The 13,725-nt window shown below is 48.6% G+C and overlaps 1 protein-coding gene across 20 annotated transcripts in view; it reads left to right on the forward strand.

Moving 5' to 3' along the window:
• LOC109488881 overlaps positions 1-13,725 on the forward strand; it is a 173,726-nt gene that overhangs the window by 12,691 nt on the left and 147,310 nt on the right. For 3 of the 20 annotated variants that reach the window (XR_004626075.1, XR_004626078.1, XR_004626081.1), the window contains exons 4-7: positions 2,869-6,200; positions 6,459-7,315; positions 7,821-7,909; positions 9,304-9,705. The exons of 2 other annotated variants lie outside the window; for them this stretch is intronic. Coding sequence is in view for 1 of the 18 variants with exons in the window: in XM_034662386.1 (XP_034518277.1) it covers positions 9,668-9,705 (38 nt within the window). In the remaining 17 variants the exon portion in view is untranslated. Of the gene's footprint in view, positions 1-2,868; positions 6,201-6,458; positions 7,316-7,596; positions 7,724-7,820; positions 8,597-9,303; positions 9,706-12,049; positions 12,199-12,687; positions 12,919-13,231; positions 13,414-13,725 lie in introns of those variants that run through there. 15 more of the 20 variants (XR_004626086.1, XR_004626074.1, XR_004626068.1 and 12 more) reach the window with 14 other exon arrangements.

Consider the following 13,725-nt stretch of genomic DNA (forward strand, 5'->3'; position numbering starts at 1 on the left):
AGCACAGATTTTGCTTCCTTTCTGAAACCTACGTGGCTCTCTGTGCTCCCCCCACGTTACCTGCCGGGGCTCAGACTCACCTGGGTGTGCACTACTCTGCTAGTCCAATGGTGGAGTCCCGGAGGGCTGCGGTTGTCTCAAGCTGGAGATAAGTAGGCGCCGCGAGCCTCCCGTGCAGGTGCACACCAGTGCCACCAGGGAGGGGAAACTGAGAGCCTTAGAAAGAAGCAAGTCTGCAGAAGTTTTACAACTGCGTGTGTGTTGGTGAGAGAGAGAGAGAGAAGGGGACGGACGTCCAGAGGAGAGTGTCAGTGGATTCCCTTCAGTCGCTTACAGTGAGGGAGCTGGGTTATAACCCACACTGGACACTTCTCAGGCTTTAATATGCACCTGAATCCTGGGGGCGTTTGTGCAAATGCCCATTCTCATTCAGTAGGCCTGGAGTAGGGCCTGAGCTTCTGCATTCATAACAAGATCCCAGATGACATCAGTGCCGCGAGCAGCCAACCACATTTTGAACAGCAAAGCTCCAAGTCACACCTGCGAAGAAACCGTTCGAGTTTACCTGCCTGAAGTCTGTTTTCGAGTCAACCGCTCTCCATGAAAGAAGTACTTGGTAAAACCAGCTTTTTTCCCTCACTCGCCAAAGATCACTCCTCTTGGACAGGGTCTAAGTAGCAGGGAGTGCAGGATGGCAGTCTGGGAAGCAGGAATAATTCTGTGAAAAACAGCCTGGCGCCCTCCGAGAAGCGATCTGGGTTAGCAGCCCAGCGGAGGGAGAGATCGTGCCGCGCACCTGCCCCGTCCTGGTGGCTTGGCTCTGTGGCCTTAGCCACAACACAGCAGTTTCTCCACAAAGGAGGTGAGATTTTGACCTTGGAGGCCGTTGTGAACGATTTAATTAGCATTCGTGAAGGCCTGCACGATGTATGGAGGAAAGGTACTTCAGGAGAACAGAGTAATTTACAGCCAGGATCCTCATTTCATCATGGCTTTCGCTGGTACACCGGCAGCCCAGCCTCACCGACGCCCTGCAGGATCTATGGCTCCTTCACGGTTGGAAATGCCGCAGGGAGGAACGTTCCAGCACTCTGTGCAGGAAGATAAATTGTGCTCCTTCTACACAACCCCTGATATTACTCGGGTGTCTACCATTTCAGGTTTTAATATGATGATTTTTTCATGCAAAGAAGGAAGATTGTTGGGGGATGCCTGGGTGGCTCAGTCAGTGAAGCGTCTGCCTTCGGCTTAGGTCATGATCCCAGGGTCGTGGGATCGATTCCTGCATGGGGCTCCCTGCTCAGCCGGGAGTCTGCTTCTCCCTCTGCCTGCCACTCCCCCTACTCGTGCGCTCTCTGACAAATAAATAAATAAAATCTTAAAAAAAAAAAAAGAAGGAAGCTTCTTCTTTCAGTGGTCTCCTCCTTCCAAATAGGGGCCGTGGTGATGTCTGTTTAAAACCTATGGGCTCCGGCTTGAAAGGGAAATGTTCTTCCAGGTTTCTTTCTCGAAATCAGCAGTCTAGCGAAAGCTGGTCCCAAAGAAAGAGAATTAGGGCCGCAGAAGCGATTTACAAATTCCTCCCAACCACACTGAAAAGAGAAAAGGAATCCAATAAAGTTAATTTTAGTAATGCATTTTATTTGATCTAATGTTTCTAAACTCATTTTTCAATAGGTAGTTGATGTAAAAATCATTAATGAGAAATTTTGCCATTTGGGGGGCACTGTCTTTGAAATTTGGTATATGTTACACTTCAAATGGGATGCTAGATTTTTCTTTAGCAATGCTTAATCGTGTTTAGACTTCCTAAGATCTACACTTGCAAAAGGAGCTTCGCCTATCTGAGTTGTTTCAAAACTATTCAAATTTTTTCTATTAACTGAATTAGGGATCCGTTTTTAAATTTAAATGTCAATTATAGAATGAAATCCCATTAAAAAAAATCAGTTCTTCGGTCACAATGGCCGCATCTTAAGGGCGCGAGAGCCGCATATGACCAGTGACTCTCTGCTATCGGATAGTGCAGGGCTAGTCCCTTGGGTGAGGGCAGCTGCTGGGCTGGGGCCCCAGGGGGCCCTGTCCTCACCCCCATGGTGGGCAGTGTATGTGTGTCCTTTGTTGAGGGACTTGCCTGCAAACTGACGAGTCCTGTGTGGAGAAGGCCTTCTCTCCATCAATACACATTATTTGTCCTCTTCTGTTCACGGAACTGCTGTTTATGGCCCATCTGTCTCTCGGAACGACCCGCATTCCCCAGAGGGACCTTGCACAGATCCCAACTGGGCGTTGCAAGACTAAAACTGCATGCTTCCACCCACTACTCTACTTCTCCATTCAACAAATATTTACGCAGCAAGTTTCTGTGCCTTGCCCCGCTAAGCCCTGGGACGGCTTCAGCCATGAGAAAGGACAACTGGGTCACTGACCTATGAAACTTCATGTCTCCAAGTGGTAGACACTAAATGGAATCTCACAAACCATGAGTTAATAGCAATAGGATATCTGTGAAGAAGAGCAGAGGTCTCCACGAGATCCTTAGGGAACCTAATCCAGTCTGGGGGTTCAGTAACTCTTCCTTTAAAAAAAATGACATTTCCGTTGGGACCGGAAGGGGTTACGCGGTGAAGCACTGGGAGAGGGGGCCTGTTCTTGGCAGAGGAGACAGTGCTCCAGAAAGCGCCGGAAGGTCAGGGTGGCTGCGGTGTGGAGCCAGGAAGAATGGAGGGATGAGTAAGGGCCAGATCTGAAGGGCCTGGAAGGCCTTGAGAAGGAATTTAGTCTTTGCCCTCAGAACAACTGGAAGGCCACCAAAAGGTTTTAAGAAGAATGACATGATCAGACTCAGGTCTCCTTTTTGGCTTTTAGCAGATGGCACGTGGCTGCAGATCTTCCTTGGGATCATCCCCGTAAATTCAGCCCCAGCTGGAAATGATCGTGGGGGAAAACATGGCGTCCTCCTTTCATTGTCCTGTTCACCAGCAGTGGAAGCCCGGGCTTTCTGAGGAAGAAAGAGCTCGTAGACATACTGAGGACACACGCAGTCTGATGGCTCCAAAGGGATGAAATAGCACAATAAAATGAAACAAAAAACCCCAACAAACAAAACTCTGGGTATTCCCAATTTAAATTGGCTCTGCAATGGCTAAGACCCACCATGATTATATGATCATTAGTGGCACTGCTACTAATTATGATGACCGCTGCTACTATTTGTTATGGGCTCATTGTTTGCCACTTGTATATAAACAAATACATGTATATTTATACAGATATTAAATATTTCATATATTACACAATATTATATATTCATATATGTGTGTGTATATATGAATATTGACATATATATTATATATAGTCATATGTGTGTGTGTTCATACCCTAGTTCTAATCCATGCCAAAAAACCCACAGACCTGCCTGAGAGATAGATATTACTCCTATTTCGGTTAATGTACAAGGAAAGGGAGTTCCACAACGTTGAAGCGGCTTGTCCAGAGCGGAGTTGCCAGTAAGGGCAGAGGCAGGATTGCCACAGGTGTCCGACTTCAAAGCCCTGATGTGTCCTCATCACCACACCGACCCTTGTGAGTAGAGGCCGGGCGAGCACCTGAGACACGGTGGCATGGGCTCACGTGGTGGCAACACCGCTCACTTCTGTGACAAGCCAAGGGTCGGTAGCTGTTTTAGATATTTGATCCTTACTGCAACTTTGGATAGACTCACCCTCAAAGTGCCCTTTCCAGCGTGTGTCTTTTCCAAATGCTACATGTGGAGTTCCATTTTTCCTCCCGTCATCTTGCTAAGTTTTTTTTTAAAGATTTTATTTATTTATTTGCCAGAAAGAGAGAGAGCAAGCAGCAGAGGGAGAGGGAGACAGACGCGGGACTCGATTCCAGGACCACGAGATCATGACCTGAGCTGAAGGCAGACGCTTCTCCTACTAAGCCACGCAGGTGCCCTCCTGCTAAGTTTTTAACCTTTACTTTTTCCCCCCTGCTGCTCCGCAGGTGAAGCTGCTTTTGTTGACTTGAGCTGGGCTCCCTTCCTGTAGCTCATGCAGAGCTCGGCAGTCTCTAGCTGGGCATGCCCTCCTTCCTCTGCTAGCGTGGTAGCTGTGGGACGGACACGTGTCCTAGGGACGGAGGCACAGCGAGCAGGCAGAGTGGACAGAGAACGAGAAGGGATGGCCCAAGCACAGACAATGACGTGTGAATTTGTGAAACACTCCCCACCAGGCGTGCAGAACGCCTGGGCCCTTCCATCCACTAACCTCTAACGTTGTTCTCAGAGGTGGGGAGAGGTCTATCACATCCCCACAAAAGGAAACGAGCTTGATCCAACAATTAAGGATATAAATCAATGGGCTTGTTCAAACTTCATTCATTCCATGACACTTTGTTGAGCGCTTGATATGGACTAGGAAGGGATCTAGGGAATGGCACTGGGATACAGCAAAAAAAATCTTAACTGATTAATAACAAAGAAGCAAACTAGAGAGCAGATCTTAAACATTTTCACTGTGAAAAAGAGGTGGTAATTATGTGACAGGTTGGAGGTATTAGCCAACACCAATGGTCATCATTTTGTAATATGTAAATGTATCAAGTCAACTGGTCGTACACCTTAAACTTCTATAATGTTGTGAATCCATCACATCTCTACACAGCTGGTCAGAAACCAAACAAGCAAACCACCACCACCACCACCACCATCACCACAAAACGATCTAAATGCAGCTTTCATTCTAGTAGAGGAAGACAGACAATAAACAAAGTGAGATATAGCATAAGTAATATGCTTGTTGGTGGCACACAGTGAAGCAGGAAAAGAGATGGAAGTGGTTGGGGCTGGCAGGAGGATGGCATTGGAGCCGAGACTAGAAGGAAGGGAGGGGACAAACGATGGGGAAATCTAGGGGGAGAGCATTTCAGGCAGAGGAATCAGCAAGTGCAAAGGTCCTGAGGCAGGAGGGTAGCTACAGTGTTCACAGAATAGCAGGGAGGCCAATATGGCTGGAGCTACGTGTAGCAGGAGAAGGGGTTGGAGAGATAACTGGAGGCGCACGGGGCCTTAGAGTCACTGTCAGACCTTTGGCTTTTCCTCTGAACGACAGGAGAAGCCACTAGAGTTTTCCTCGCAGAGGAGTAGCATTTTTCAGGACCAGCAGGGTGGAAAGCAGATGGTGTGAGCACAAGGACAGAGGTAGGATGAGCTGGCAAGGAGGCCATCGCCGTCATGCATGTGGGTGATGCCAAAGCTCGGACAAGGCGGGGAGCAGGGGAGGTGGGAGAAGGGGTCGGATTCTACATACATTTTGAGGAAGAGTCACATGGATTTGCGGACAGATTAGATAAAGAAAGTGAATTATTTGAAGTCATTTTTTTCTCCCTACCCAAAAGTTATTTTAGCCATTTTCAGGCCTAGATAGGAAGCTAGCTGTGTTGTTTATTGCCTTCGGTTAGAAGCTTCTTATATTCTTTTCAATAATGTTTTAACTTTTGAAATGATGCAAGTAAACCATCATTTTATTCTTCTTATAAAAAACCATAGAGTGCAGACAGAAAACTCCCATCTATTTCTCTGCAGTCCTCCTTTTCCAAGAAAGAGATGATCCCTATTATGTTTGATTCTTTCTGTGCATGAACATGTAATCAAATTTAGAGTTTTATTCTCTTCTGAAAATGGGATCATATTGTTTACAATGATTTGTGCTCAGTATGCCTCAGAGACCTTTCTATGTTGGTGTGGAGAGGTCCACCTCATTCTTCTAAAATGTTTAGGGAGTCCTCCAAAAATATACCTTACTTTTTGACTCTTCTCTCCTAAGCATGTCTAAATTAGGGGATCAAAGACGGGCATCCACACACATGTGCTGGGCCACAAAACATCCACAAGATGACATTTTAAGGTTGACAGGGTGAGCCCAGTGAACATAGCCCATCTGTTCGAGATGCTCTCCTGCTCTTGGAAAGCATTCCTCACCCTGAGTCATGTCCACTTTTGCAATGGAAAACTCTGGGGGTATTTCATGCCCCTGGTTTCCCAACACCTCTCTCCTTAGCGTGTGTGGCTAGAGGAAGTTAAAGGACCCAGGGAAGCAGGTTGCCTGGCATTTTATGGTAAACACGTCTCCCCAGCCACCATGCAAACATTGGACTGGACAAGACTAAATGATGTTAGTGGCTGAAAAGAATACTCTGTACGTATGCTTTCCTCTCAATTGTTACAATACTGCCTATTATTGTTCATTGTGACTGTATAGGTAATGCATCGACAGTGTAGAAAAATTAGAAAAAATACAGAAAAAAGTTTAAATAATACTGGCCGCGAAGTTCCTGCCCCAAGGCACTGTTTTGCCTCTTACGAGAGGATCAGAACTCGGATCGTCTGTGACATGGCGGCTTACGTAGCCGCCATCGGACAGACCTCTGACTTTGCTTGGTCTTCCTCTGTGCAGGAATACGTCATGAAGAGGTGGGAGGGAGCGCAAACACATCCTAGTAGAAAACCAGTGCTGGGCCTCTTCGGATAGGAAGTACTGTTTTAATGCAAGAGGTGGTTGAATTCGTGGACCAGGGTTTCCAGTGGTTGGGACCACTCTCCAAATTTAGCAGCTGCCCTTCACTCTGCCCTTCCGGCCTCCAGGTAGGCAACTGGAACACAGTCATGTCTTCCTCTGCTGTTCACCCACCCGTTTCAAGTTGACGGCAGGGACCTAGTCCCTCAGCTCTGCATTACCTGTGCCGACGGACGGGAAGAAGGGTCTGCCCAGCTGGGTGGGCCCCTCAGGACAAGAGACGGGGATAAAATCTTCGTGAGAGGGGTAGAAGGTTTGCGGTTTAAGCAGGGATGGGGCTAGGAGGGAGGGCCAGGCAGAGGTGAGAGCTCACGCCAGGCTCTGGGGGCTGGGGAGAGGAGGTGTAAGAAGTCATGCCGGTGGGTATTACCAAGCAAGAATCCAAACAGCGTGAGAGCCTGGGAAGAGGGGTTGTGATGAGAGATTATTAGAGAAACCAGCCATTGACTGATGCGGGGATTTCTGGAAGGGTGATTACTTTGGGGGAAATGTTGACTCTGGACTTGCACACAGGAAGGATGAGAATACCCAGCAAGGGGGCAGGCAGAGTTGGAAACGTGCACTCGGAAGTCACTTCCAAGCCTCCTTAAAATGATATGACCGGGTGAGGGCTCCAAAGCTGGGGGAGGAGCAAAGTCGCATCAGAGTCACGCTTACACCAGCTGGCCTGCGAGGAGGTGGCCGGAGGCAGACTGAGCCAAGCAGCAGTGAGCGAGTCAGCTTGGCAGGTGTTCCCGGTGGGTGATGGTGATGTAAATGGAGGGAGGATATTTTGTTGTTGTTGTTGTTTTTCTTTCTTTTTTTTTTTTAAAGATTTTTAAAAATTTATTTATGTGACAGAGAGACAGCCAGCAAGAGAGGGAACACAAGCAGGGGGAGTGGGAGAGGAAGAAGCAGGCTCCCAGCCGAGGAGCCTGATGTGGGGCTCGATCCCGGAACGCCGGGATCACGCCCTGAGCCGAAGGCAGACGCTTAACGACTGCGCTACCCAGGCGCCCCTGTTGTTTTTCTTTTTAAGCAGGCTCCATGCCCAAGGCAGAGCCCTGCACGGGGCTTGAACTCATGACCCTGAGACCAAGACCTGAGCTGAGATCCAGAGTGGGACACTTAACCAAAGGAGCCACCACAGTGCCCCTGGACCAGAGGTTTTTAAACTTTGGTGAAAGTGCTAATTACCTGGAGGGAACCTGAGAAGCACAACATTCTAGGCCCCACATCAGACCTCTTATCAAATCTCTCCAGGTGGGCTTAGGAAGCACCCTTCTCACTGGTGGCTCCGATGGAACTGGTCCCCAGATGAACATTCGAGAAGCCCTGGGAGGCAGTAAAAGGTGAGAAATAGGATGTCCTCGAGGGAGAGGGGCTGAAGCAGTTCTCTTGGTGGCTTGTTTTTTCTTTAATTTCACTTTTAGAATAGAGGAGGCCTGAGCTCTTTTTCCAGGCCGTGGGGGAGACAGTTTGGTTGAAGACACAAGAGAGGTGGGCCAGGGGAGGCGTCCGGCGTCTCCAGGGAGGAGTGGGGTGCAGGAAATGGGAGAGGGCGCTCCAGGGCCTGCATGGGGCGCAGCCTGGGAGGAGGTGGCCTGGGGGGTGGGATGCGGGGGACGACATTCAAGCAAAAAATCAAGTAAGTGAGAGGCAGCTTGGCGGATTTTTGAAGAATGGATTCAGTGCACCTAAGCAGCTTGTTGGCCCCTCAGGACTGTGTTGAGCAAATTACATGGCACTTTCGTCATGCCAGCTACACCCGGGAAACGCGGGTTGTGAAAGTCTAGAATTATGAAATGACATCAGTCGTGTGGTTACACGTGAGCTTTATCTTTTGAAAGTTTCTATTTCATGGCTTCCGAGACATTTAATACCTGCGTGACATTTAATACCCTGCTTTTCGGAAGACCGGGGCTAAGTGCAGAAATTCCCCCAGGAACCTGTTTCGGACCCAGGTGGCATCAGCTGAGAGTCCTGATGTCTGGGCGGAGGGAACCCTGTGGGCGCCGTGCCCGTGGAGGGCACTGAAAGTGGGTTCTCAGCATTGTGGCAGGAAGTACTGGGCCACGGATCACACCCCACGCCTTTTTCTCACTGGCGGGCCGGGCTCTGTGTGAAATTGTGTCTGTTATCTTTTTCTTCTTCCTCTTCTCCCTTCTACCCAGGGTCTGCACGGTCCAACTGTCATCTCGGGATTATCTTTGCGTCCAGTGAAGCATGTCTAGTGTGTTCTTACGGTAGTCGTGAACTTAGTGGTCCAGGGAGTGAATCACAACCCCTACACTCTTTTGAACCCTTACTATGTGCATTTTATCTAGTACGTCCCTTTGAAATATGTGTTGGCTGCATTTCTACTTTAATATCCCATGACAATTAGGTAATCTGATTGTAAAAGACAAAACACATATTATTACTAATGGTAATGCTCCTTGCGTGCCGGACTGTTCTAAGTACGTCACTGTCTCGATGCACTTGAAGTTCACAAGAACCCCATGATGTAGTCATTCTGATCCCCATTTTACAGATGGGGGATCGAGGCTCAGAGTAGTAAGATGTGTTGCTCCGAAGTCACACCGTTACTGCGAGGTGGGGCAGGGATTAGAACTCATGGGCGCCTGATACCAAGGCCAGGCTCTGAAGCTGTACGTGACTAAACAGGTGGACATGCTGTTACCAAGAAGGGGAAGGCATGCTTGGGAGTTCAAACGACTTGTCCTTTTGCTCTCTGATTTCTCAGCACCATCTTGGACAGGCGTTCTTCAGATAATGTCAGCCGAAATGCCTGCCTCCAGGGCTTGGGCAGGCCATCTCCAGCTTCCATGTGCTGCTCGGATTGAGGAAAACCAGTTGGTTTCACCCCGGAAGCCTGCAGTCCCTTCCAGGAGCTCGTACAACAGAAGACTGAGGCAGAGGCCGGCCCTGCTGCATATATTTCAGACAGTCGATGGACAGGGAGGCCATTCATCCATTCAAGAAACAGTCCACGACACCCCTGTGCGCCGTGTTTGCGTTGTGGGAAGAGAGGTGTGGGAATATGTAGTCCCAGGAGAAGACATTCACGAAGGGTCAGAGGGGCCACTGGGGTGACCCGCCCATGACAGATGGATGTACAGAGGAGGGCCCTAACCCAGGCAGCAAGGTGAGTGGGAGGTGTCAGTTCCTGTGAACTGAAGTTTACCCCACGCACGGTGTAGGGCGAAACCCACAGGCGGCGGGCTTTCAGGATTTGGGGTAGGAGGCGGTACATTCCCATGCTGCTAGACCCCAGGGCTGCTGGGGCCTGCGGATTCTCTCCCACCCCGAGAGCAGCGTATGATGAGGGCAGGTCCCCAACAGCCACCTCTAGAGACGGTGCTATCCGGCAGTGTGCCAGCCCCAGGAAGCTTCAGAATGAGGGTTCACCTGGGGGTCCTCTCTGTAATTTGCTGGCCGAGTGACTTTAGGCGAAGTGTTTACCCCTCTGACCTTCACCTTCTTGATGTAGAAAGCTGGAGGTAAGACCTCTCTCGTTGAGTCTTCGGGAGCTTAAGGAGGCAACGACCATCTCATTCAGCATGACTTCTGGCAATTTCTCAAGAGCTAGCACTGTTCTGCGTAGGTGGTTCTCAGCCGGGGGTGATTTCTCCGTCAGAGGACATCTGGCCATATCTGGAGATATTTTGACTGTCTCTCTGGGGAGGAAGTACTCCCAGCAAGTGGTGGGTAGGGGCCAGGGATGCTGCTGAGTGTCTGAGCACAGGGCAGAGAGTTACCTGAGCTAAGTGTCTGTAGTGGCAGAATCGAGAAAGTTTACTCTGTATATATATTTATGCACGCCATCCTCAAAGGAACTCCATGAGGTAGTGATGTTCTCGTTCCCCTAGTTTAGATCAGGACATACTGCAGAGATTTAACGCTTTGGAAATTAAGTGACTTTCTCAAGTATCGGTAGCTAGGGAGAGCTGGGATTGAATCCCGGATCCTGGCTGCAGAGTTCTCAGTGTAAGGGCTTCTCCCAGGATGCCTTCTGTGCCAGTGTAGGCAGGGTATCGAGAGGCTTCCTTTTCCCCTGTACCAGCAATTCTTAAGCTCCAGTGAGCATCAGAATGACATGAGGGGCACACTAAAGATGCAGATCCTGGGGCCCCACACCCAGGCCATCCTCATGTGGCTGTGACTGGGGCATGAGGCTCTCCACCAGCCCACGGGGAAGCTTTCATGGAGAGCAGCGGCGTGAAACCAGACTTACAATCGTTCAGGTCGTTTATCTGAATCTCAGCTTTTCAGGGAATACTGTGCAAAGAGCTTACCATAATTTCACGATGTCTCAAGAAAAAAAAATGCAAAATCTTTTGAGCTCGGGGATGACAAGTGTCTCCTTGAGGAGACCCCGTCTGTATTGATCTGTTCCTAGTCTATCTCCACATGAGGGCAAGACGATTGCACTCGGCTGTCTCCCATCTCCTTAAATGCTCAATGCTGGACTTGTACCTTCCCCTCCCCAACCTCAACCCTTGCTCCTTATGACATTGTCCTCATTGCTCTCTCAGACATTACCCAGGCCTCAAATGTCAAGCACCTAGAATTCTCCTTCCTTCCATGAATGCAGCCAATCTCCAAGTTCTTAAAATTCTTCTGTCATTATGTTTTTCCGTTGCTCCCCTCCTCTTCCTGGCCACCTCGGCTCTCGGATAGGTCAAGTCTTTACCCTCCAGGAGGGCCAGACTCCTGCAGAAACCTTGTACGTGTCCCACCAGCCTCAATTCCTTGTCTTCCGATGCACCCAACCAGAGAAATCTTCTGAAAATGCCACTTTATGTTCTTTGCGGACCTACGGATTCATTCACAGGTGTTTACTAGGTGCTACACTGTGCCATGTGCTATGCTGTTCTTCCTCGGTGGTGTCCAGCTCAGCCTCCACTCACCACCCCCCATCCCTGCATTGCTCTACAGAGCTTCAGGGCTCTGTCCCCACTCACCCATTACCACCTCTGTGGCTTTGTGACAGTCCACGCGACCCGAGGCATCTCCTCTGTCATCCACTTATCGAACTCCTATTCATCCCTCAGAACCCTGGTCAAGTCTTCTTTCTGTAGTGAATGCTCCCCTAACCCCAATTGCTCTCGTCCTATCATCTTTACAATATCCAAAGTCACCGTTATTTTTGGAACTGCTACTTAACATACACATATGGGTTCATTTTCATGCTTGTCTGGGAGAGGATAAAAGGTTGCAATGTGGAACAGTTAATTGTAAAGGATTGAGTCACTTTGGGCGGCATGGTGGATGCAGACACAAAATAGGCACCAGGCTGCCAGTTGTAGTTTTAAATTCCTGTGGACGGACCTTTACAAGCCCAGATCTGCAGGCTGTGTGCCTGGTTTACCCACTTGGACCAAGTGTGGTTGCTCAGAATGGCCCAAACGCACAGAGGCCCCACTTAGTATCTGTGTCTTGCACTAATTCCAAGAATTTCTGGATTTGTCCTCCCGGATTCTTCCCAGAGTCCTCTGCCAGCGAAAGGGAAAGACGAATACATGTTCACTGAGCACTTACTATGTGCTGAGCTTCGTGTGAAGAGCTTTGCAGGCTTTGTCCTGTTCGACCCTTGGAGTCACCGCCGAAGTTTGGGACCATCACCTCCCTTTTCCAGGTGAAGAAAGGGAGGTTCAGGGATTTGCTCGGCCCGGGCGCAGTCAGGGAAATGCAGGCCTGTCTGTTTTTATTCTTAACTTATAACTCTTCTAGATAATCGGGGGTTGGGTATAAAAAACATGAAGGGCGCCCAAGTCTTTCCAATTTCTACACGAATCCTGGGACTTAGAGCCTTTGTCATCTGCAGAGCTCTGTATTGAAATGCGGATTATTTTAGCAAGGAATGGTTCCAGTTGAAAAGCTGTTTTGTCATATTCAGTCAGAGAAGATTTAAAATAACTGCCGCTTGGTCGTAAGCCCGGCTCTGGATGACCGGGAGGGTAGCGGGTAAAAGGGCAATGTGTTAGTTACCATGTTTTCTAGGAAAACGGAGGGATGAAAGGCTCCCTGGGACATTTCACTCTGGAAATGAACTTGCCTGTCGGTTCTATTTCAAGGCTGATAACGGCATCTTTTCTTTTGGGGACGTGTTCCTTGCCCCGTGTAGTTTTTCCCTAGCTCAGGTGGTCTGCAATGCCTGACGCTGGAAACACTTGCCCCTTGGGGTTCCCCACCAGTGATGAAGGAGGAGGAATGAAGTGTGAGCTCACGCTGTGGTCCAGAACCAAAGGCAGACAAGAAAGACACTCCGATGATTCTGAATATTACTGAGTCTTCTCTTTGGAGTCAGTTGTAATTTTTGTGTCAGTTCTTATTAAAGTAATAGCAGACACCTTGATAATGAAGCTTCATTAAAGGCGGACGGGTCCCTGGGCGAATCTCGAGCACTAAGAATAATCGTAAAAAAAAATGCTTCATTGAACCTGATTTTAAGGTCTCTGCTGGTTTAACTCCCCCTCTCTCTCAGAATGCAGCTGCTCTCAGAAGAATGCCTCACATTTACAATTTTTCTTAATCAAGTGCAATACCAAATCACTTTTACTCTTTTTCCTTTTTAACATTGAATAAAAGCCTTATCCCTCTCGTGTTTTCCCAGTTAAGATACTGACAATTATGTTAGGAAAATGTAATTTTGGTTCTGTTTCTTTCAGAATTTATTTGGTGATGTGAAAAAAGCATTTAGAAAAGATTTCATGAGAGGTCACACGTGTTTCTTCAGTCCCTCAGAAGATCAAAGCGGAATGGAATAGAACACTGTTCGTCTCCTGGTCCTTTGCGTCCTTCTTGTTTACTGTTCAGCACAGGGATACTATTTTGGAATCTCAGGCATGAGGTCTGTACCAATCAAGAATTACGTTTGTTTCCTAGTAGAGATCTAGCTACACTGCTTAAACATGTAAGGGTTTACTTGTCTTGAATAAAAGCACAAAGACAGGGCAGTCTTTGCTTAGTATGGAACTCCACAGTATCATCAGGAAACCAGGCTCATTCTATCTTTGTGCTCCCCACCCTTAGTTGGCGAATTCTATGGTTAAGGACTCTTCATGGACTAAGGTGGCTGCTGGAGCTCTGGTCATTAAATTTGAGTTCTGATCAGGAAAGAGGAGGGAGCCTGGGGCGCCTGGGTGGCACAGCGGTTAAGCGT

The sequence above is a fragment of the Ailuropoda melanoleuca genome, chromosome 6, assembly GCF_002007445.2.
Source record: "Ailuropoda melanoleuca isolate Jingjing chromosome 6, ASM200744v2, whole genome shotgun sequence".
Lineage (NCBI taxonomy): Eukaryota > Metazoa > Chordata > Mammalia > Carnivora > Ursidae > Ailuropoda > Ailuropoda melanoleuca.